Below are 24,526 nucleotides of genomic sequence, written 5' to 3' on the forward strand. Positions count from 1 at the left end.
GTGGAGACACTTGTGGTTGTTTCAGAAAGGTGGATGCTCGCGGCCTCGCACTAATACATCGGAGAATTTGGTAGCAGCAAAGATCTTGCTTGAAGTTGGGGAAGTTCATCTAGTACCAGCAAGCCTGGATTTAAACTTTGTAAGGGAATGGTATGATTTGAGACTGGTTGACGGTTGTATCTGGAGTTTAACAGCCAAGTAAAGATCAGAGGGGAGCTTGTGGTCTCTAGTTACCTTGAAAAGAGACGGGGCCCTTAGCAGAGGAAGAGGTAAAAGGAGAGATAGAAGGGGCAGGAACAAGCAATGGTGTTGGGTGGTCTCTAATTTTTAAAGCTCTTGTTTTCAAAAGGAAGGTTCGGTTGCTGATTTTTTGGAGCCTGTGGTCTCTAGTTACCTTGAAAAAGCTAGATGAGTCTGGCTCGCATACATCTCTGTCTCATCCTCTGGTGTCAGCTGCTTGTTCATTGAGATTGGGTTCTACTCCCACTCTCATGTCGATCCACGAGTGCAGGGCTAATGCTGAAAATTCACACTCTCGATGTAATGGGGGAGAGGGGGGGGAGATGGGATCTGGGGATGCACATGGTGCGGGAATGGAGGCAGTTAGGGAGGTGGTTGAGACGTTGAGTGTGACACCAAGGAGGAGGGAGGTGTTAAGGATTTGGGAGGCAATCTAAAAGGAGGTGAGGGTGAAATGGTGACTGGCCCCATCTCTGATTTGTTAGAGTGTGATTCTGAATTTTTGGTTTCTGAAGTTTTCGTTGGAAAGTTGGGAGTTGATTTGGGTCATAGGGGGAAGAAGACTATGCTGACCGAGAATGATGCTTCTAGGGATGGACCAAAGAAAACCAGTCTCAAAGAATTTTAACGCAGTTCATGTCACAAAGGTTTTTTCAAGGTTGAGAGAAGGTCTAATTGAGGCAGGGCTGACTAATAAATATAAGAAGATTTATAAGAAAAAAAGAGTCAAATTCAGACCTCTTAACCACAAAGATTCTACATTACAGAATGGTGTTTGAAAAGACAGTTTGGAAAACGAATTGACTGTCGGTACCTCAAGAGGAGGTCATGGAGGAAATGGTGGTTAAGAAGGGGAAGGATAGAAAGGACGGAAGTAAAGCTGGTGGCCATTACTGAGGTGCTTCCAGAGAGGAAAGAAGCAAAGAAGGGAAATGTGGACTTGAGGCAATTAGCTGATAGAGAGGTGGAGATTTGCAACTCTTTTCGAAGAATTTAAGAGAGAAGTTTGAGAAAAACTTCTGAAGAGTTAGGGAGAGAAATCAGGAATAAGGAAGGAGGGGTAGAAGAGTTTGGAGAGGTGGAGGACCGAAGAGTCTCGATTGGAGCCCCTATTAGCTGCTACTTTGGTGCTGTGCAAGATTGGCTTCTTTTTTTCTGCATGGTAAGCTGTTTAGTTTGGCTATTGATTTCGCTTTGTGTTGTGCTTTGGGGTGTTTCCTTAACACCTGTTCTGGTTGTAATCAGTTTTTTCCTTTCCTTTTTTTTGAGAAGTATGCTTTTTTTTTCCTTTCCTTTAATATAATTTTCCTTTTTATTTTTCAAAAAAAAATCTAGAAAAACGGTATGATGGATACATGGCTCTCCCATCTACATGAAATCTCTCTAGAGCTTCTGAATATGGTTCACAATGGAAGCTGGAACCTTTCAAAGCACATGCATGTAACAAGAATTGACATCAACGGAGGTGTTCTTTCACATTACCAGGAACAGGAAGGATATCCTTAAATCCAAGTTCCAACTAACCAACACTCTACTTCTGGTCATCAAAATCCAAAGTCATATTGAACTAGAAGGAGATCAAGAAGCTCCAAAAGGAAATGCAAAGAAAATAATGTCCCATTGTTAAGTCCTTAAGTTTGCTGGACTGGGAGCAGGTTATTAAGATACTCCTAGTCACAACTTAAAAAATAATAATAAAATAGAAAAAAGGGCTTTCTTATAAGCCCAGTCAGTCCTATTGGTGGGATGAAACATTTTAATAAAGAAAGGGGCCTGCAGTCTAATCTAGTGAACAACAGGCCCCAAGTTATTTGGGCTTATTTGTAATGCAATAAGTATTTAATGGGCCTACAGTAGAGCCCATTTAGTGGAACAACAGGCCCTAAAAGAATAAATCCATTTTGATTAAGTAATTGTGAGGTGTCCCACTTATTTATGAGGGGATGCCACTTGTCCTATTCTAAATGGAGGACTATTTTCCCTTTCTAACCACTTTAAGTGGGGAAACACATGTCACCCTAAGGGAGAAGGATTCATTTTCCCTCCTTTAACCACTTGAAGTGGGGGGAAACATGTCACCCTAAGGAAGAGAGAGTTATTTTCCCTCCTCTAACCACTTGAACTGGGAGGACACATGTCACCCTAAGGAAGAGAGAGTTATTTTCCCTCTTCTAACCACTTTAAGTGGGGGAACACTTGTCACCTTAGGAAGGAAGAGTTTTCTTTTCCCTCCTTAACCCATTTTAAGTGGGGTGACACTTGGCACTCTAAGAAGAGAGGAGTGGGGAGTTACTTAACCACCTCCCTCATCTATATAAACCCCTCTCCTACAAGGAGAAGGGCCTAATGCATTTTTATTGGCTATTACTAATTTATCTGCAGGATTTCTAGCACTAAAAAACAAGTGGGAAGAGAAAAGAAAAGAAGATTGGTGTGGAGAGCATAAAAGAAAAAGGAAGAAGGTAGGGAATTTTCTTCCTACACCTCTTCAATAGGATACTCCTTGTGCTTCCCACATGAGATGGAAGACCATATTCTATCTATTCCTCTCACTCCTTTCTTTCTTCCTTTTATTTTTCTTTTCTCCCTTGTTTCATATTGAAATACATGCAAGGAGACAACCATCTACAGCATTGTTCATGAAACTTGGCTGATTATGGTTCCTTACAACCTATTAACCTATGTGTGAGGGAAAAAACCATCTACAACCTTGTTCATGAAACTTGGCTGATTATGGTTCCTAACAGCATGATAATGCACACAACCACAATTTAAAGGCCATTTGTAGCTTTATTGATGAAACATGCTTTTTATGATATCTATTTACTTGTTATGCATACAATGTTTGTTTCTTTATATGCTGGTTTTCTCTCAAACAAAGAGGGAATATATAACAGAATTTTCAAAGGAAAATTTTGTAGAAAAATGATACTTAATTTAGTCTCTATTATTGGTACTTCTAAATCAGAATCAAAAGGTTTTCTCTGCCCCTAGCAGAGATGTAATTAAGGGAATATCTATGTGATTTCCCGACTGGGGCTTACCCAAATAACAAAAAACCCAGTTATTAGTCTAATTGGGTGAAATATGTTATGTGAGAAATTATACTAAAAAAATTTCCACTAACACCCATAAACATATATCAATTGTTTTAACGAGACAAAGAAAAAGAAGCCAACTAGGTCAATTGACAGTTCCAAACTAGTTTAAGAAATATTCTTAAATTCACCAATACCGATACTATTGGGGAAGGATGAATGTGAAACCATCACAAATACAACAAAAGAACCACCCAAAAGTTAGCTACAAAAGAAATTGAAATTGTTAGATAAAATGGACAAATACAATATTTAAGAAAGATTTTCCTTAACAAGAAACTATATATCCATTTAGAGCATGCATAACAGTCAACCTAAAACAATCCTAGAATACTGGAAATTGGAAACAACTAACTAATTACCTAAAACCGGTATTCTTACCTAAGCTTTCCAAGGACAATACCAGAATCATTGGATCGATATAAGCCAATATCTTCAGGGGACATAATCTCATAAGTACCTTTAAATTTAAGCATTCCATCCTACAAAAATGAAGAAAAACATATAAATCAAATTTAAGGTTATTATCTTCACTTGCACAAAACATGAAAAATAGTAAATAGGAATGGGAAAAGATGAAAAAATGTAAACAAGGGAATGCTTTTTAATCAGTTAATATGGGAATGAGTTAAAAGACCATAACTGTATTTATAATTCACGATTGTCATTATCAGAGGCAAGGTGCACATAAAAATAAAACAAACCAAAAGAAAAGGCACGGATAGAAAAAATTAGAGAAGAAATAAAACAAACAGATATGAAGAAAGAAAATGAAAATACATGCTCTATAAAGACATCGGGCACAACCATGGTTTAAAACATCTACATAAAGGCCATTACCCAATGTTGGTCTCAGCTATCTGGGATCTTCAGAGAGGTAAATTGGATATGGTCCTAACATTTGGCATTGCACAAAGTGGCCACTCGAGACTCAAACCTGCATTCCAGGCTTGCCAGCCTGAGATTTTGCCATTACATCAAGTAATGGCCCATTGGCTCCTCGATATATTCTATAATTTCTACAACATATTTCCATTTCCATAGGTACCAAAATAAAACATTTTTTCAATATATTACTAGAAATATCTCAACATATTCTTCAATGTATCCAAATCTTTTATATTGGTCTCAACAATTTTTACTTTGTTAATTATATCATTATAAGGTTTTTAATTTAATCTACATAAATATTATCCAAATAATTTGTTTTTATATGATTTTATTTTCTCTAAACCCATTATTGTTTCATGTTTACAGTTATAGATAACTTTTCCTTCATATCTTCCCATATGAAACATTCTCAATTATGCATGGTTTAATAAAATGTAGTCAATGTTTTAATATTTTAAACTCTTACAAAATGATAAACATATAATAGCATACTAGCATTAGAAGCATATCCATATGTAAATAAAACTTTTAGAGCAAGCAAAACATAATAAAATAATATTTAATACTAAAATATCATCAGGGGTACTACATAATAATCATTTAAACCCTTAAGAAGCTTTTTTGAAATGGTATAATCATTGTAAAAGAATCATTTCATCGATATATGATGGCATCATTATTTAAGAGCATGTTATCTGATTTACCTTAATATTAATGTACCTATTACCAATCCCAGCAAATGTAGCTAACAAGCTGGAAAGGAATAGAAAGACACTTCTTATGAAGAGGGTGGAAAGAAGAGAAGATTTTTTTAATGGTGAGGAGAAGATATATCACCAAGTAGACTAGGCTAAAGCTTGTAACCTTAAGGCTACTGGGGGACTTGGATACAAAAACTATGCCAGATGAATATTGCACTAAAGAAGTAAAAATGGTTCCAGTTATAGATGCAGTAAAGCAATGACTACCATTTTACCTCTCTAGTTGATGTGGTGACTGACTAGTAGAAAAAAAAAATGTTCTAAATTAAGAAATTGATGAAATCTCATAAGTAAGTTAATATAGACTAGAATTATGCAACGAAAGAATGATATTGAACATTTTATGGTCTTTGTTTTGAAAGCAAAGAAAAAGTTATGCTGGTTAGGCTAGGATTAGCAACCCTTGTTTTCCTAAGAAGAGTACAAAATCAACTATTAGATGTGCCCCTTCTCTGTGGCAACTCCATACCAAAGCACTATTGATTGGAAGAAAACTTAAAAAAAAAAAACCCTCCACTACCTTCCTTTTTATTTTATGTTTTTTTCTCTATTTTATATACCATCATCTAATCATATTTCATTTGAAATATTTAAAGCAACAATTAATATAACAAAATGCAAATATATTATTATATATTAAATCAAATAATTAGAGATACAAGCCAACAAATAAAGCTTTAAATTGACTTTGTGGTTGACTAGGTTGACTATTAGTCAACACTTAGGCATCCTAGGTGACCACATCATAAGTATCAAGTCTATTGACCAACTAGTTAATGATGCAAATCAGTCTAGCCCTCAGCTGATTAGTCAGACTAGTCAATCCTTTCATAACACTACAAACCCCCAAGGTCTGTAGAGGAAGCTGATTGCAGAGAAGTATGGCACCCAAAATTTTCATTGAGATCCAGGGATCAGCAACAGTCCCAATGATTGAAAGGCCATTACCCAATTTTGGCCCCAGCTATATGGTGTCATGGAGGGGTGGACTGGAAACAGACATTCCAAATGGACAATACCCAACATTTTACACAGGGTGCAAAACTGAATTTAGGAAATATCACAATGACAAATCCTAGAACGACCCCCGGTATAATATAGGGGCTCTGAGAACGCCCTTTTTTATCAGTAAAACAGAAAAGGAAACCATTAATATTAAAAAAAAAGAGCCCTTTTTTCGAGACTGTGTGACGGAGGAAGAAAGTAGTTCAGAATCAGATCTTGAAGGCTCCTCATGTTTTGGAAGTGTGGAACTTAAATAAACCAAATCACTCAGTGTTGATGAGAACTTACACACCGAGCTGTTATTTCTGGAAAATGATGACGTGGAAATTACAGACTCAGCCCAGAAGAAGCACTCTCAAATTCTCTCTTTATGTAAGGAAATGGAGCTTACAACAGCTATTATAGAGGAGAGGCAGAGGATACCGGTTCGAAATATGCTCCCAGTTTGCTAGAGCAACACGGCATTGATAGAAGACTAGAGGAACAGAACATATCTCGGTCACCAATCACAGAGTCATCAATCAGGGGACAACATGCAAGGACTAAAACAACATTGGTTGAACACAATGGGAGCAACAGTCATCTCTTTTGGAAGGATTAGCCGTGACCTTGCCCCCTCGTGTTGCTTCTCAAGAGTCATTGCCCTCTTCCCACAACCTTTCAGGTAATATTGTCAATTCGTTTTCTGGTACTGATGTGGGTTTTGTGCCTGGAACAGGTACTTTTGCAGCTCAACTTGAAGCAGCATCCATGGATGGAAAGTATTTAATTGGGGACAGGGAGGCAAAGAACAAGAGGAAGAGGTAAGGAAAAGAAAATTCCAGAAAGAGGAGTTAGATAAGATCTGGGATCAGATCTGTATGTATTTGGAGGAGTACTAGAAACAAGAGGAAGCGGTAGGAAAGTATGAGGCTCAAGAAGGTTTAGTAAAAACAGGGGTTCAAAGTAGCAAAAAAGTTGGGGATGAATCAATCTTGGGAAAGATGCAGAAGGAGGAATTAGAGAGGATTTGGGGACAGGTTTGTGCTCTCTTTGAGGAGTATAGGCAACAGAGGAATCTTTGGAGGAAAAACATAACAAAAGTAGTCTTAAGCAGATCTAGAACAATTAACAACCGAAGGAAGAAGAAAAGATCAGAAGTGGAAAGGTTGATATCAGATATAGAAGAAGATTTGGAATTTAGCGGAAGAAGAGAGAGAAGGAAAGCCTCCAAGTAGGGGCCTGATCTCAGAGGGGGATGCCAAATCTTTTAGAAGGTTAATTAAGAACCTCCTTAGAAGGGAAAGGCCAAATATAGTGATGCTACAGGAGACCAAATTAGCTGATATTGATAGAAGACCGAAAAGAAGCATCTGGAAATCTAGAGGAATAAGTTAGGTTTCAGCACCTTCTTGGGGGCTTCGGGAGGAATTGACACTTTTTGGAGAGAGGATTCAGTGGAGGTTTTGGAGGAGCTAATAGGTAATTTGGGGGGGATTTCAATGTAATTTGATTTACGAATGAATCAAATAATCCCCAACAAGTCATTACAACCAGTATACGGAGATTTAAAGATTTCATTAATAACTGTGAGTTGAAGGAACTCCCATTGTTGCAAGCTCCCTATACTTGGTCCAACTTCCGGGAGACACCAACATGCTCCAAATTAGATAACTGGGAAAACAAGTTGGCGGACTTGATAACAACAGATTTACCTAGAGTCACATCTGACCATTACCCCATTGGCTTAGGATAGGAGCCTTTTAGGCAAGGACCCTGACCCTTTAGGCTTGAGAACATGTGGTTGACTCACCCGGATTTCATGAAGAAGGTTGAGGAATGGAGGAGACAAGACCTAAGGGGGGGTGAAGTGGAAAGGGGTAATATTTCACAAAAAACTAAAACGATTGAGAGCACATGTGAAGGATTGGAATAGGGAGCATTTTGAGAGAATAGAAGAAATGAAATCCTCTCTGATGACCCAAATAGAGGAATTGGATGCGAAGGAATACCAAAGAGTCATAAACTCTCAGGATAGAGATCGAAGATGGAAACTGAAAAGAGAGTTGGATGAAGTCATTTTGAAAGAAGAAATTTCTTGGAGGCAAAAGTCTAGATGTAAGTGGCTCAATGAAGGAGATGGGAACACTAAATTTTTTCATGACCAAGCCAATGAAAGGAGAAGGAAAAACCTAGTGCCCAAACTAGAAATGGATGGACTACTCCTTGATTCCCAAAAGAGGATAGCCAATTGTTTTGTTGACCATTTCAAATCCATCTTGAGGAGGCCCCTAGGACCTAGTGTGGAGTTGGAAGGTGTGACATGGCAGAGACTTCCAGAAGAGAGTAGAAGTTGGCAGGAAAGGAATTTTGAGGAGGAAGAAATTAGAAAAGTTGTTTTCTCCATGAACAGATCTAAAGCACCAGGGCCGGATGGTTTTACAAGGGCTTTCTTTCAAGATTGTTGGGACATAGTCAAAGAATATTTGATTGAGGTCTTCAAGGAATTTGAGGATAATTCAGTGATTAGTCATGGAACTAATGCTACTTTTTTAGCCTTAATTCCCAAGAAGAAAGAGGTCAAACATCCAAAGGACTTTAGACCTATTAGTTTGGTGACTAGTGTATACAAGATTGTGGCTAAGGTCTTATCTTTTTTTTTATTATTATGAATGGGTAGTGTCTTAACTTTGAGGATCAAAAAGGTGCTTCCTTGTCTTATCAGCCAAGCCCAAGGAGCTTCTGTTCAGCGGAGACAAATAGTAGATCAGATTCTAATAGATGAATGTATAGAGGAGATGAGGAGATTGTATCATCAAGGTAATGTTTGTAAACTAGATCTTGAAAAGGCCTATGACCTAGTGGATTGGGGATTGTTATTACTCGTGCTAAGAATGTGTGGTTTTGGGGATAGATGGTGCAAATGGATAAACGATTGCCTTTCCTCTTGCCATTATTCGATCCTAGTCAATGGGGTAGTAAATGGTTTTTTCCCAACTAGTAGGGGTCTAAGACAAGGTGATCCCATGTCACCTTTTCTATTCACTTTAGTTGTCGATGCTTTTAGTAGACTCCTCTCAGAAGTGGATAGGGTTGGATCTTTAAGAGGGTGAAGAATAGGTAGAGATAGAGTTTCAGTAACCCATCTTCAATTTGCAGATGACATAATAATCTTTTGCGAAGGTTGTGATTTGATGGAGGTAAGGAATCTGAAGGATTTATTAATTCACTTTGAGAGGGCCTCAAATTTGAAGATAAATTTTGTGAAGAGTTGTGTTGTGGGAATTCATTTGAATAGAGAGGAGATGGAGTCTATAGTAGCCTCGTTAGAATGCACTTGGTCTTAGTGGCCTCTATCCTAGTTAGGACTTCCCTTAGGTGCAAATCCAGAGGAAAGTAGGTTCTGGAATCTGGTGGTGGAAAAATTTGAAAAAGATTGGCAGCTTAGAAGAGAAACTATATTTCCATGGGGATAGAGTTACTTTGATTAAAGCAACTTTAGCCAACTTGCCTTTATACTTCTTGTCAGTCTTTAGAATTCCTAAAAGGGAGGCAAAGAGGTTGGAAAAACTGAGGAGGGACTTCTTATGGGAACCTGGGGAAGAGAAAAAAGATCACTTGATTAGGTGGGAGTTGGTGAGTCGAAGCAAAAAAGAAGGCGACCTAGGCTTAGGGAATGTGGTGAGTAAGAACAAAGCTCTTTTAGGTAAGTGGCTTTGGAGGTGGCCCCTGGAGAGGGAGAGGTTGTGGCATGAAGTAGTGAAGAGTATCCATGGCTGTTCTGAATCAGGTTGGGACGCAGGGGTATCTCGAAGGGCTTTGCTCACAACACCTTGGAAGGCTATTTCTGGCATTCTCCCCAAATTCCTCAGATTTGTAGCGTATGATGCTTGTATGGAAACTCCATTCTTTTTTGAGAAGATATTTGGGTGAGCACTCAACCCCTAAAAGACCATTTCCCTTCTCTCTTTCCATCTCCCTCCTTAAAAAGAAACCTGTTAAAATAATTTAGTTGTTGATGTTAGGGTCTGTTTGGCTAGTTAAAGTGTTTTTTATTTCGTTTTTTTCTCTGTTATGTCTGTTATTGTACTCAGGGGCACAAGGGTCTTTTCCCTTGTTATTTCTGCTGCCCTATATATATTAAAATAAAGGTTGGCGCCGCCAGCACTGTTACATTGCAAAACCCTTCTCTCTTCTCTCTTCTCTTCTCTTCTCTTCTCTTCTCTTCCTCTTATTTCTGGCCGGCCATACTGTCAAGATGGTATCAGAGCGCGAATACTGATTAAAGAGAGCAGATCGAACAACCTTACTGAGAGAACAGATCGAACAGACTTGCTGAACCTGGGCAGAACAGAAATCCGATTCTAGACTGAAAAAAACAGCTCTACAACTGGTACAGTTCTCCCTGTTTTCTCTTCTTTACCCTCCTTGGTCATGGGCCCAGTGGCTGCCCTGGGCTGAGTACTGGTACAACACCACCTTTCAAGTGTTAGCCGGCACCACCCCTTTTAAGATGCTATACGGTTACGATCCCCCCTCCATACTGCCTTATGAGTGGGGCACATCACCAGTAGCCGAGGTGGACACACAGCTACAGGCCAGAGATACTACGGTGAAGCTCTTCAAGTTCCATCTACAGCAGGCCCAGCAGTGCATGAAGTTGGCCTATGACAAGAATCACCGAGAATTGCAGTTCTCAGTAGGAGATTGGGTTTACCTACAACTCCAACCGTATCGGCAGAGCTCAGTGGCAAGGAGGATATCGCAGAAGCTATCCCCTCAATTCTTTGGCCCATATCGGGTCCGTAGCATACCGCCTCCGTTTACCAGCTGAATGCCAACTGCACCCGGTGTTCCATGTCAGCCTCCTCAAACCTTGTGTGTCTCCCACCGATACTACCAGTCCCACTCTCCCACCGTTCACCGAGTCAAGGGAGGTGATATTTGAGCCCACGAAGATTCGGGACTTACGCTGGGTTCGCAGGGGAAGGAAGGTGATCAAACAGGCACTGGTGGAGCGGCATGGGTTGCCTCAGGAAGATGTCACGTGGGAAGATTACACTCAGCTTTAGAAGTTGTTCCCTACCCTTGACCTTGATGACAAGGTCGTTCTTGAAGACGGCGGGATTGTTAGGTCCAGTGAGACGGAGAGCCCCGAGCCCAGTAAAAAGGTTCCAGGCGAGGCTTTCCAGGCCCATCAGGCCCAACCGAGAACCCAGAACCTCATGAAAGTCACTCCCCCACTTACCTATGTGTACACGCGTCGCCCGCGCATAGAACAGAAGCAGGCACGCTCAGAGTTTGTTAGAAGATATCATGAGTTGTACGGCCATGCATTATAAAGGCCAATCACGTATTTGCTAAGGCATTAATGAAAGTAGCCATTATTCTCTCTCTCTCTCTCTCCCTCCTTCCTCCCGTCTTCTACCTTCGTCTGTTTCAGGAGGGCGAGCTCCCTCGAATCAGCTCACCAACAAACCAGTAGGAGAAGGGGCCTAACATCTTCCAACCCAATTAATTTGAATCATCATATCTTTTGAAAGCCATTTGAAGTGTCTGAAATCATTCCTAAGGTGCCAAATCACCCTCTCCCCCTTTTTCAGCCAACCCACAATTGTTCTCAAGTCACCTTCAATAATCAGTTTTCCAACACCCAATTCTTTGGCTTTCTCAACCCCAAAAACTGCTGCCAAGAATTCTGATCTAACCCCTGGTTAGTAGGCAGCAAAAATAAGAAATACCCAAGAAACCTAGGCCCATTAAGTCCAATAAGAAAGACACAAAGATAATTAACATAACATAAACATAAGAAGGCCCAAGCCCATGATGTTAGGCTACACAACACATAACAAGTGGATCTGCAGACTTATCCTGTCATAAAGATTGAGAAAGGTCATTCACTGTACTCAAGATTCTATTTGGTAGGTGTTTGTCAATATTCCTTGCTGTAGATAATTTGAACCAAGCACCTTCTTTGTATAGCTAATCTCAATGGTATCAGCTGGGACAATTGCAGACTCCTTAGACTCTGACATGTATACAGACCCACTGTACATGACATTTGTACTTGTTTGTTGATATTTTATTCTTTCTTTTTTGCTTGATAAATTACTTGTTTTTTGATGGTTGGAAGGTAATACAATATGTTAGCCATTCTTTAAAATAAAAGAAAGAGAGAGAAAGATGATTACCATAAGACATTATACGGCCCATATAAGCTAGACTGTTATTAGAATATCTAGGCTGCAGCAATAGGCTTATTGCAGGTGTGTATACTTTTATGAACATCAGTATATGTGCCCGCTACATTAACAATATTTTAACGGAAATTGCATGTGATGGCTCATGGCTTTAAGATACATGAAAATGATAGCATAATTTGCAAATAATAAACTGATAGATAAGAAGAAATAATAATGAGCAAAATAAGTTCTTACACACACTAGGCAAACAGAATAATTTGCAAATAATAAACTGATAGATAAGAAGAAACAATAACAAGCATAATAAGTTCTTACAAATACTAGGCAAGCAGACATAAAAACTGCACTTATAAGATACAAAAAAATGCCAACCTGGTGGATACCACTTTCATGAGAAAATGCATTAGCACCAACAATAGCCTTGTGTGGCTGAACGGGAAGTCCACTATACTCTGTCACCTAGAAGAATGAATTATAAATTAAGGAACTTTGTTTGAGGAATTATAAATTAATTAACAAATTATGGGATAATAAAAGGCAAACCATAGCAGAAATTGTAAAAGAGAACCACAAGAAATACCATCTTGCTTGTCATAAATATGTGCTTAGTGTTTATTCCAGTGTAAAGACCTCCCATTATCGCCTTACCACGGGTTTTTATGGCCATCACAACCTACATCAAAAAATAACAATAAGTGACCAAAACAAATCTTTACTAACAAAAGCTCTGACTCATAAGCTCAACCAAAAGGAATACTGGCACTCACTTGTATGTTTTGAGTAGGGATACAAACGGATCGGATCGAATTCGAATCAGGGTATATTCGAAATCGATCCGACACTATTCATGTCAGATCCAATCCTATCGGATCTGATAGGAGTCGATTTGAATTTGAATCCTATCAGTAAGTTGGATCTTCGGATCTGATCCAATTCGACTTGTTTTCTTTAAAAATTAATAAATTATTAAAAGAAAAATAAAATATACTAATTTAAATAAAGTAAAAACAAAAAATACAAGTATTTTTTAATTATTTTCATCATATGTATACATGTTTTTTATAAAAAATAAATAAATAATAAAACAAATTTATAAAAATATCTTTGTAAATAAATAAATAACATATATATGCATTATAGATATATATATTTATAAATAATATGTAATATATACCGAATTGGATCTTCTTAGATCGGATAGGGCGATCCGAATCCAATCCAATCCAATCCGAAGATCCAAATAAGGGTGATCCGAATTCGACCAAATAGGATCGGATCAGATCATGATCCAACCCATTTGCACCCCTAGTTTTGAGTTTGTATGTAGCTCGAGGACACTGGTAGTGAAAAACTTAACATCCATTAACATTAACATGTTATGTAAGTTAATATTGATCAATAAATGTAGAAATGAACTTGAAAGAATGGTAGGATCCATCTAATGGACGCCATGAAGGTTGCGGAATGGGTGGGCGAATTTCAAAAAATTTTCTTACCTTCTTCCAATTGGGAATCATATTCCCTAATTTAAGAATACAATATTCAATGATCTTACTTGAACCATAATCGAACCAGATCTGAACCAAAAGGGATGGGAGGAATTATACCTGATCCAGAGATGCAGTATTTCCCAAAGTTGGTGTTCACGCCCAAAGAGGATACCAAGATCCACTCCTACTGAAGATGACACAATTGTATGTGGAATGGAACCAGCAGGGTGCGTCCTACACACTGAATCCTTCACAAGAATCCACTGAAAACTCTGACCACCAAATATTTTCAGTCTTTTCTGCAAAACTGATGTCAAGAACCAATTTCTTGATTTCTTTCTTCTTCAAAGATCGAATCTTGTAAGAAAGAATGGCGGCAGCTGGAGGAGAACTCCTGGGACGAAGATGGCTGAATTGCCTCTCTTCTCTCTTAAATGTGTATGAGATCTAATCTCAATTTGCAGGATGATTTCTTGCACACAACCCTAGGTTCGAAATCTAAATGATTTCTCTTAGGGTTTCTCCTCCTTTCTTCTTGATTAAGAAACCTACTAATTAGGAGTTATCCCAATCCAAATCAGTATTTGGATAGGGGATGATCTTAATCCTATCTACAGATTAGGTTAGCTCACTCCTGATCTTATCAGGAGGCTACCAGATTCAAATCTAATTTGAATTTGGTCTCCTAGAGTGGATAAGGTTAAAGGCCCAATCCTTTTGCTAACTTCAATCCTAGATTCGCCCCATAAATGGGTGATCATATCAACCCAGCTCGAAATGGGTTTTGGCCCATTAAGTGTTTAGTGCTTAACTAGTTTCCAATTTGCTGCCCAGTTGGGCTTCTTTGTATGACGTGGGACCTAAGCATTGATCTACACACCAGCCACATGGGTTCGGCCCAGCCTTTATTACAAGGCCCAGCCGAATTCACTGAAAAGCTCAATAAACTCTTGAGCCCATCACACGGACCCTATGGGCCCAACACTTACATTAAGTGGTCCCTGGGCCAAGCCATCTTATAAAAACCCAGGGACTGTGGGCAGGTGCAAGATTAGCCCATCAGGTACTATCCTAAATGGTCTTACACTTAACCTCTCAGCCCTTAATGATCAAGCAATGCCCGACAAGAGAGAACATCTCCCTCGGCTGCAAGGAACAGTGCCGCACTCTCTACTCACATGGATCCCGAGAATTAAAACCATTTGCAAACATTTTGAAATCGTACAAATATATATATATATATATATTAATTTTGCAAAACAAAATTCCAACGATTGAAATCAACTGCCGACAGATTGGTTTCCATCAAAGAGAGTGTATTCCCGATCATTACCTTTGTCTGACAAAGGGGTTGATCCTGTCACTATGATCACCCACTCAGATGAATTCTCAGACTGTCCCAACATACCCAGGTTTTGATCCCCGCTAAGGAACTCACTGATTGGCATATCAAAGACAGCCCGATCCGACACCTAGTGAAGTGTCATAATCGAGTCTAAGGATCAGGTGTAACTTTCCAGTTTTGCCCATCTATCTCCAAGGTCCAGAGCAATACTGGAAATCTGGTCCGGTTCAAGGATTCAAGTAATCCCATACTACATGTGCCTTGGGTCTTACCCTGGTGGCCGAGACAGATCATCCCAACACTTGGCGGCACACCAGTATCAGCCTTGGCAGGATAAATCTCCCCAGACTTATCCAATGGCTGTGAACATTTAAAACAAACACGAGCCTGAATAAGTGTCCAATTTTAGGGTCTTACACAGAATTATACCAAGCAACATGGATCAAACATGCACTTTATTTATTTACACTAAATGTCAAAAGTACATCAAATCGGATTGAAGCTAAGGGCATACAAAACTGTCTAACAGAACTAAAACCAGAATATGTAAAAATCACAAATCAAAGAAGACACAGCACAGCATATGATGTACCCCAAAAGATAGAGACACTTTAATGATAGTGAATTTTGCAAAGGAGGTGAACTAATTCAGATAAATGACTAGATCTTATTCATATATGGTTAAATATGATGATCTCCACAATTCATGTTCTCAACAAAGATATCATTAGATATGGAGAAGACAATTTGTAAGACCATTTTCCTGGAATGAGGTAGGACGAAGCACTTCTGCTGAACCAGAGATTTAAAAAAAAAAAAGGTTTTGGGGGTTCATGTATACATCCAACAGAACCAAGTCACATTGGCTAACTAGCCCACAAGGTTCTCATAGAAAAAGTGAAATATTTTTTAAAATAAATAAAAAATAAAATTCATTAAATAAAAGATATTACAAGATACCAAGGTGATAAGACATCACCCAACGCAAGAAAAAAAATAGAAAAAGAAATTACAAATAACACTTAACCAAGCCCTCTATTTTCTAATTCTAGAGTAGACCAAAAGATTCTTTAATGACCCCCCCCCCCCCCCCAAATTTAGGGGGCATCAAAATCCAGTTCAAAAGCTTAGAACCAATTCCCACACAAAGCTTCTGTTTGCATCTTGGTTTTCCTTCAAATAATCTTCTGTTTCTCTCCTTCCAAAACTCCCAACAAGCAAAGGTACGCAGCTCAAAAAAATCTATTCCCATTATGAGTGAATCACAAAGCAAAGACTTATCACCTTCAGTTAATAGTCTCATTTTGCAATTCCTTTTGCTTTCTCTTTCATAACCCAAAGGACTATAAATTTCACACACTTCTCCCCCTATGTATCCTTCCCCCTTTCCTTCTTCATTAGGTTCCATGTATGCATTTTTTTCCTTTACCAACTGAAAGAGGAAAAACTCTGTTGAAATTGGAATGGAATGGGCAAGTATTGACAAGAGATGAGGACATAGCCCAAGACTTTGTGAATCACTTCAAACACCCTATGAGGGTCCAACGAGATCAAGAGAAAACTTAGAGGGCCTGGACTGGAGGGTTGGGAATAGAGAGTTGTTGGATTCCTTGGAAAGAAAATTTGAGGTTCAGGAAGTGAAAATTGCAGTCTTCACGAAAGAAATCTAAAACCCCAAGACCTGATGGTTTTACGGTGGCTTTCTATCAAGATTGTTGGGATTCTTGGAAAATAATTGAGGGTGACTTGAGGGAGGTGTTTGATGAATCCTATGAGAGGGGCAAATTCAACTCACGTGCAAATGCAACCTTCATCGCTTTGATACCAAAGAAAGTAGATGCAATCCAGCCGAAGGATTTTAGGCCCATAAGTCTGATAGGAAGCATGTACAAAATCATTTCCAAGGTTTTAGCCCTAAGAATAAAATATGTTCTTCCCTCGATGATTTCTCCAAATCAAGGGGCCTTTGTGTTTGGGAGACAAATAATGGATCAAATTCTCATTGCCAATGAATGTGTAGAGTTTGGAAGAAGGAAAAAACAAAAGGGACTGGTTTGCAAGTTGAACTTAGAGAAAGCCTATGACATGGTGGATTGGGAGTTTCTGTTGGAAATTCTTTAAGTGTAGGGGTTTCGGAAAAAGATGGTGTAAATGGGTGAAGGGCTGCATTTCTTCATGTCATTTTTCAATTCTGGTAAATGGAGTAGCAAGAGATTTTTTTCCTGCGAAAAGGGGCCTAAGACAAGGAAATCCTTTTTCTCCCTTTTTACTCTAGTAATTGATGTGTTCATTGAGTTGACCATAAGGGAAGATGCCAACAATATGGTTAGAGGCTTGAGAATTGGAAGAGATGAAGTGGTGGTTACACACTTACAATTTGCAGATGATTTTATTTTGTTTAGTGAAGGGAAAACAGAAGAACTCATGAACCTAAAAAGGATAGTCCATAAATTTGAGAGGATCTCCAACCTTAAGATTAATTGGAGAAAGAGTTGTGTGGCAGGAGTAAATTTAGAGAGTGAAGAGGTGATTTGATTAACTGAACTATTGGGGTGTGAAGTAGGGGATTGGCCATTACAATATTTGGGACTACCTTTGGGAGGAAATCCCAATATGGATAGGTTTTGGTATCCAATGAGCAAGAGTTGTGTGGCAGGAGTAAATTTAGAGAGTGAAGAGGTGATTTGATTAACTGAACTATTGGGGTGTGAAGTAGGGGATTGGCCATTACAATATTTGGGACTACCTTTGGGAGGAAATCCTAATATGGATAGGTTTTGGTATCCAATGATTGAGAGATTCACAAAGAGACTTGTGAATTGGAAGAGAAACTACATTTCTTTGGGAGTAGGATAACCCTAATAGAGTCAACTTTGGCTAACTTACTAGTGTACTTCCTATCTACCTTTAGGATACCGATGAAAGTGGAAAACCAGCTAGAGAAGATTATGAGGAACTTCCTTTGGGAACCAGGAGACACCAAAGAGACCACTTAGTGAAGTGGGAGGTGGTTTCTAGAAGTAGAGATGAAGGGGGCCTAGGAAAAGGAAATCTTAGGCTAAGAAACACAGCATTATTTGGGAAATGGTTATGAAGGTTGCCATTGGGATAGGACAAACTTTGGCATAGAGTGATTATTAGCATTCATGGATTGGCAGACAATGGTTGGGATGCAGGAGTCGACCCCAGGGCTTCCCGATGCTCTCCCTGGAAAGCTATTCATGGTATCTTACCTTCATTCCTTCGTTATCTCAAATTTGATGCTTGTGCAGGAAATAAAGTGTTGTTTTGGGAAGATGCTTGGTTAGAGATATTCCCATTAATGAAAGGTTCCCGTCTATTTATTCACTTTCTGAAAATAAAAGAAAAGTGATCTCTTCAGTTTTTACTGATAACTCTTGGGTTTTGAGCATAGTTGTCAAGGCGACGCCTAGGCGACAAGGCGCCCTTGGGGGCTCACCTCACCTAGTCGCCTAGCAGTTTTGTGCACCGGGTTATAAAATACATTTAGATTTTTAATTTTTTGACATTATAATTATAAAATAGACATTATTAAACTACAATATTCATTTTATGTGTTTATTTACTAATTTCTTTTTATTATTTTCTTAATTTTTTAGGGTTTAATCAATGCAAACATTGCTAACTGTTGTATTGAACCCATGGTTCACAATATCGATACACCTTTATGTATTGGCAGAGGTGTATCGGTACTTATAATGATACTCTCCCTATTTTTTTATTTCTTTGGTTTTCAATTTCATTTTTAAATATATATATATATATATTATTTAAAAAAATGGGTCCCCGAAAACACCTGTAAACAGGTATCGGGACCCCAAAGATACAATATAATGCACCCAATACGGGGCATATCGTATCGAAATTTTGATCCTTGATCGAACCCTCAAAAATTTCAAAACCTGAACCTATAAGCAAGGGAAGAACTTAAAATTTTGTCTAATCAACACATTTTCTTCTTCCATATCTTCTTCTTCCACCTTTTCTTTTCTTCTTTCCTATAACAAAAGTAGGGGTTCAGCCCCTATATTTTTTGAATTTTCTTTACTTTGTTCTTTTTCTTCTATTAAAATGTTGATTTTCTAGACTAAAACATGAAATTTATACTTTTCTTATGAAAATTATGAATAATTATTAAGGAAAGATGGTTATGGAACCTAGGGAACTACCCTAAGATCTAGAGTTTTACTTAAAAAAAATCCATCGCTTAGGCGTCGCCAAAGCGACTAGGCGACAAGGCGCCCCCTATCACCTAGCCTCGCCTTGGTGCCTTGAAAACTATGGTCTTGGGTTTAAGGAGAGGTCTAAGGGAGTCAGAAATGACAATGGCGGATGAATTAATTAACCTTCTAGGGTTAACCTACCTGGATCAATCTTGTTTGGACAATAGAATTTGGAAACCATCCCCATCTGGCGTGTTCACTTGTTCCTCCTTTTTTTACGTCCTCATTCAATCATCAAACCCTATAAGGAGATTTGGTGTCAGCCTGTACCCCCAAAAATTCGGGCTTTTTGTTGGGAGGTGGTTATCCAAAAAATCAATACTCTAGATATGTTGCAAAGAAAAAAGCCAAATGTATGCCTATCACCCCATGTTTGTAGCCTCTGCTTGGGATCTGGTGAGACAATCACACACCTATTAGTTTCTTGTCCATTTGTGTGTTTTATTTGGACTTGATTCTCTTCTATCGTTGGTTGTAGGTGGACACCTCCCCCAGATGTGGCAAGCCTTTTTGACCTAAGCTTTTTCAGACAACCGAAGAGACGTGGAAGATTAATGTGGAGAGCCAGAAGAGCAGCTATCCTATGGTCAGTTTGGGAGGAAAGGAACAATAGAATCTTTAAAGGGATGGAGAAATCCAAGAAGGCAATTGTAGAAAGGATAATTATTATGACTATTTAATGGTTGAAAACTTTGGATTTGTTTAAAGACTTCTCAGCTGAAGACATTTACAGGAATTGGGAAGTGGTGGCTTTCTACAACTTCCATGAAACCTATTGTGCAGGAACTGTGGTCCCCACCAACACAACAAAGAGTAAAATTGAACTTTGATGGGAGTTGAAGAGGTAACCCGGGCCCTTCAGGTATAGGAGGAGTATTCAAAGATGAAAATGGCAGAATTGTGGCTTTGTTTTCAGGACCAGTAGGAGTGGGGGACTCATTGAGAGAGGAGGTGATGGCCTTGCTTCAAGTTGTAGGATATGCAAACCAATTGGGGTTACACCAAATCGAGATAGAGGGAGAGTCTAAATTGTTGATTGAGTGGCTGCAATCTAGTAAATTGGGAGCCTGGATTTATAGACAGCCTATAAGGGAAATCCTCAACATAACAAGGGAGATCAGTGCATGCTTCCAATGGACAAGGAGATCAGCTAATTGTTTAGCTGACACGTTAGCTAAACAAAGGACTGTGAGGGAGAGAATGTTCTAGAAAGTTTCGTAAGAAAGATTACTGGGGGCTCAACACCTACTTAGGAGTTGACAGCTGTACTTAAATCTGGAAAATTATTCTTAAGTTATATTAATGAAGTTACCGCTTCCAATAAAAAAAATGGGCTTCTTTGGCTAACTCAAGTATTCTCCCAACATCTCTAACCTAAATATGTTCAGACCTTTTTCCTTCCCCACTGCAACCTTCCTTTCTTGACAAGTCATGACAAAATTTCTTGTTATGTAAATTGCTACCAGTAACAACCTTTAAAGTTGCCAAGCCTACCGAGTTTGCCTGATTTTCCTTTAACACAACAGGCTCTTGCTCTTCAGCAGCCATCTCTTGTGCTTCCATACCACTCTCCATCACATCCTCACCTGCTTGGCACCCCTCTCCCTCACCCATCTTCTTCCCCTCCCCATTTTTCTTCAAGATGAAATAAAATTTTATAAAAAGAAAAAAGAAAGTTACAAGAAGGATGACCAGAAGTCACCTGAGAGAAGATAACAAATACACCAAAGACAAGAAGCAATTCACCCTTTAATACCCACTACTACTAAGAAATTACTCTCCCAACGCTAAACAAACAAACTACCAACCAAGCCCCATGAAATTACACTCACAACTGACCTCAGCAGACATCCAGAAAACCGAACTTCAAATTAAAACAAAACTTCCCTTTTTCGAACTTAATATTCTCTATTCCTCCCCCTCTTTCTCCTTCAACACTCTCACTCCCCTCTTTTTTACTTAAACTGCCCCCAATGTACCTGCTATCTGCCTCCCCACTTGTTGAAAAACCACCCACCTCCTTCAACACTCTCACTCCCCTATTTTCTACTTAAATTGCCACCAATGAACCTGCTATCTGCCTCCCCACCACCCACCTTCCTACTGGCTTCTCCTGGAAACCCTCCTTCATTTCCATACTCCCCCCCCCCCCCCGCCCTTGAGCTTCTTGCCTCAACACCCCCTTATCTACAGCCCCTGATCAGCTATTGCATCAGAGCCTCCCTTCAATACCTCAGAACTATTTCTGCCAAAGTAATCTTTAACCTCCTTCACTGTTAGACAATGTATGCCCTTAGCTCCAATCAGCATGATGTACATTATGACATTTATTTTAAATGAATAAAGTACATATTTGATTCATGTTAATATGGTGTGATTCTGTGTAATACCCTTAAACTGGATACATATGAGACTCGTGTTAGTTTAGAATCTTCATAGCCGTTGGATAGATCTAGGGAGATTTATCCTACCAAGGCTGACACTGATGTACCACCAAGTTGGTTGGGGTGGCTTGTCTCAGCTGCCAAGGTGAGACCTAAGGTACATGCAGTGTGGGTTTTCTTGAAACCCTGAACCGAACCAAAATTCCAGTATTGCCCTGGACCTTGGAGATAGATGGGCAAAACCGGAATGTTAAACCTGACCCCTAGACTCGATTATGATATTGCACTAGGTGTCAGATTGGGCTGTCTTTGATATGCCAATCAGTGAGATCCTTAGAGGGGGTCAAAACCTAGGTATGTTGAGACAGTCCGAGAATTCATCTGAGTGGGTGATCAAAGTGACAGAATCAGCCCCTTTGTCGGACAAAGTGAATGATCGGGGATGCACTCTCTCTGATGGAAACCTAAACTGCCGACAGTTGATTTCAACCGTTGAAATTTGTTTTAGCAAAATATTTTTATATAGAGATATACATATACATTATGGTTTCGAAATGTTTGCAAAATGTTTTAATTCCAGGGATCCATGTGAGTAAAGAGTGCAGCACTGCAACTTGCAGCCAAGGGAGAGGTCATCTCTTGTCGGGTAGTGTTTGATCATTACGCGCTGAGAGGTTAAGTGTAAGACCATTGAGGATTATACCTGATGGGCTAATCTTGCATCTCTACCCACAGTCCTTGGGCCTTCATAAGATGGCTGGACCCAATGACCATTTAGTGTAAATGCTGGGCCCATTAAGAGCCCATAGTGATGGACTCAGGGGTTCACTGTATTCAGCGGTGAATTCGGCCAGGCCTTGTAACAGAGGCTAGGCTGAACCCATGTGGCCGATGTGTAGATCAATGATAGGGTCCCACGCCAAACAAAGAGAGCCAAGCTAGCCAGCATTAAAGAGGAAGTGAGCCTGAAAGCTTAATGGGCCTAAAAGCCCATTTCAAACTGAGTTAATCAGATTAATTAAATAGGGGTGGATCTAGGATTCGGATCAGCAGATAAGATAAAGGATTATCCTTATCTACTTAAAGAGTCCAGATCCAAATAAAGATTTGGATCAAAGGAACTCCTAATTTGATTAGGAAGACTGATCGTTATCTGCAGATAAGATAAGGGATTATCCTTATCACTTAAATAGTCCAGATCCAAATAAAAGATTTGGATCAGGAAACTCCTAATAAGATTAGGAATTTCTCTCTTTAAGGCTATAAATAAGAAAGCAAGGTGAACCTTCAAGACACACTCACTGAATACAGAGAGAAAGACAACACAATTAGACTGCTCTTGCCTTCTGCTATTTTTCTTCCTGCGCTTGTCGCCCTACCCTGTTCGATCTCCAATTCTTGGATTGGATCAAGATTCGATCTTGATATTGTTTCTTGGCAGAAGAAACAATTTAGAAGTTGTGCTCACTATCCCATTCAATTCTTGCTGAAGAATCATTAGTTCTTGGTGAAGAACTACTTGTTGATCCTGCCTCATCCTAAGTTGTGTCATCTTCAGTGCAGGGAAGATTTGGTACCCTCTTTGGGCGTGAACACCTACGCTGGGAGGAGCATTTTTGCGTAGATTTTGTATCAGGTATATCCCTCCCTAATTTTGGTTTCAAATTTGGTCCGATTTGGTTACAAGAACAACCTTGAAAATGCAGTTTTCTAAATTGGGAATAGGATTCCCGAATGGGAGTAAAGAAATTTTTGAATTTTCGCCCAACCTTCCTACAGGATTTGACCATCCATATGATGGATCTCCCATCCCTTCAGTGGTACCAAAGCCAAGTTCAAGTCTTAAACCAAATTAAAACAGATCTGAATCTACGCAAATTGGCAGAAGGCGTTCTACCCGATTTGCGCAGTTAGCATTTTTTCTAGGAATTGGTTCCCAGATTATGGGCGGATGATCTAGAAAATAAATCTTTATTATTCTGTCATATTTATAGAATTGTTCTGTGAATGTTTCTTGAATATTTGGGTTGCACATGTGATGGAGATCGAATCTTTTTGGTGCCAAGAATGGCACACCCTGCGATTTCTTTTCTATTCAATTTGGTCTATAAATAATTTTATTTTTATTTTTAGACAAATTGTATAGGAATTCAATGTGATGTAATAATAGAAAAATTAGGTTTTTCTATTTTATTTCCATTTGGAGATTGCTAGAGCACGCGATAGAGGAGAAGAAATTTCCGCAAAAACAAGTTCTGCGATCTACGATTTTACAGATATCAATTCTACAATCTGCGATTAACTGTTCTTTGCAAGTTTGGAGGATATCCAAGAAAATCACAGTGCAGCCCTCTAATTTTAGTTGCTTGATAATTTGATTATCTTAAATTAATTTATTTTCAGATCATTGTTCTTGAATTGAACACCAAAACTTGGGCCGATTTACACTAGATTTGGTCCAAACTGGTTGGATCGAATTGTGGTTCGATGGGGTTGGTTTTTCTAACCCTAATTCGATTTAGGCCAAAGGGTTGATGGCCCACTTCAAGTTTTAACTAAATTTAATATGATAAAACTGAATCAGCCCTAATTTAGTTACATGGGCCGAACTGCTTTTTGCAGTACAGCCCATGTACCTAGGTCTAGATAATGTTATATGATAACATTATGGGCTCTGTTAGGCTGATACTGATTTAATCTAATTAATTAAGGATTTTACAGATATTTTAATTGATTAGATCAATTTATTTCATGCATATGATGGATGGATGTGTGATGTGCTACGTACATGGAGCATAAGTACTTGGCCCATGATTATTTCGATAGTGGCTCTTCCGCACACCATGGCTGAATGCACATCAATGCCATGGTGTCCATAAGATCATT

The 24,526-nt window shown here is 39.0% G+C and overlaps 1 protein-coding gene across 2 annotated transcripts in view; it reads right to left on the reverse strand.

Moving 5' to 3' along the window:
- The window catches only part of LOC104610141 (2-isopropylmalate synthase A-like), a 90,919-nt gene that overhangs the window by 39,331 nt on the left and 27,062 nt on the right, over positions 1-24,526 (reverse strand). Inside the window, exons 4-6 of one of the 2 annotated variants that reach the window (XM_010276628.3) lie at positions 12,758-12,850; positions 12,550-12,636; positions 3,720-3,820 (exon numbers count right to left, since the gene is read on the reverse strand). In XM_010276628.3, coding sequence (XP_010274930.1) covers positions 3,720-3,820; positions 12,550-12,636; positions 12,758-12,850 — 281 coding nt within the window. The remainder of the gene's footprint in view (positions 1-3,719; positions 3,821-12,549; positions 12,637-12,757; positions 12,851-24,526) is intronic. The other variant, XM_088903248.1, reaches the window with a different exon arrangement.

Source organism: Nelumbo nucifera, chromosome 4, assembly GCF_055504915.1.
Source record: "Nelumbo nucifera cultivar China Antique chromosome 4, China Antique-T2T, whole genome shotgun sequence".
Lineage (NCBI taxonomy): Eukaryota > Viridiplantae > Streptophyta > Magnoliopsida > Proteales > Nelumbonaceae > Nelumbo > Nelumbo nucifera.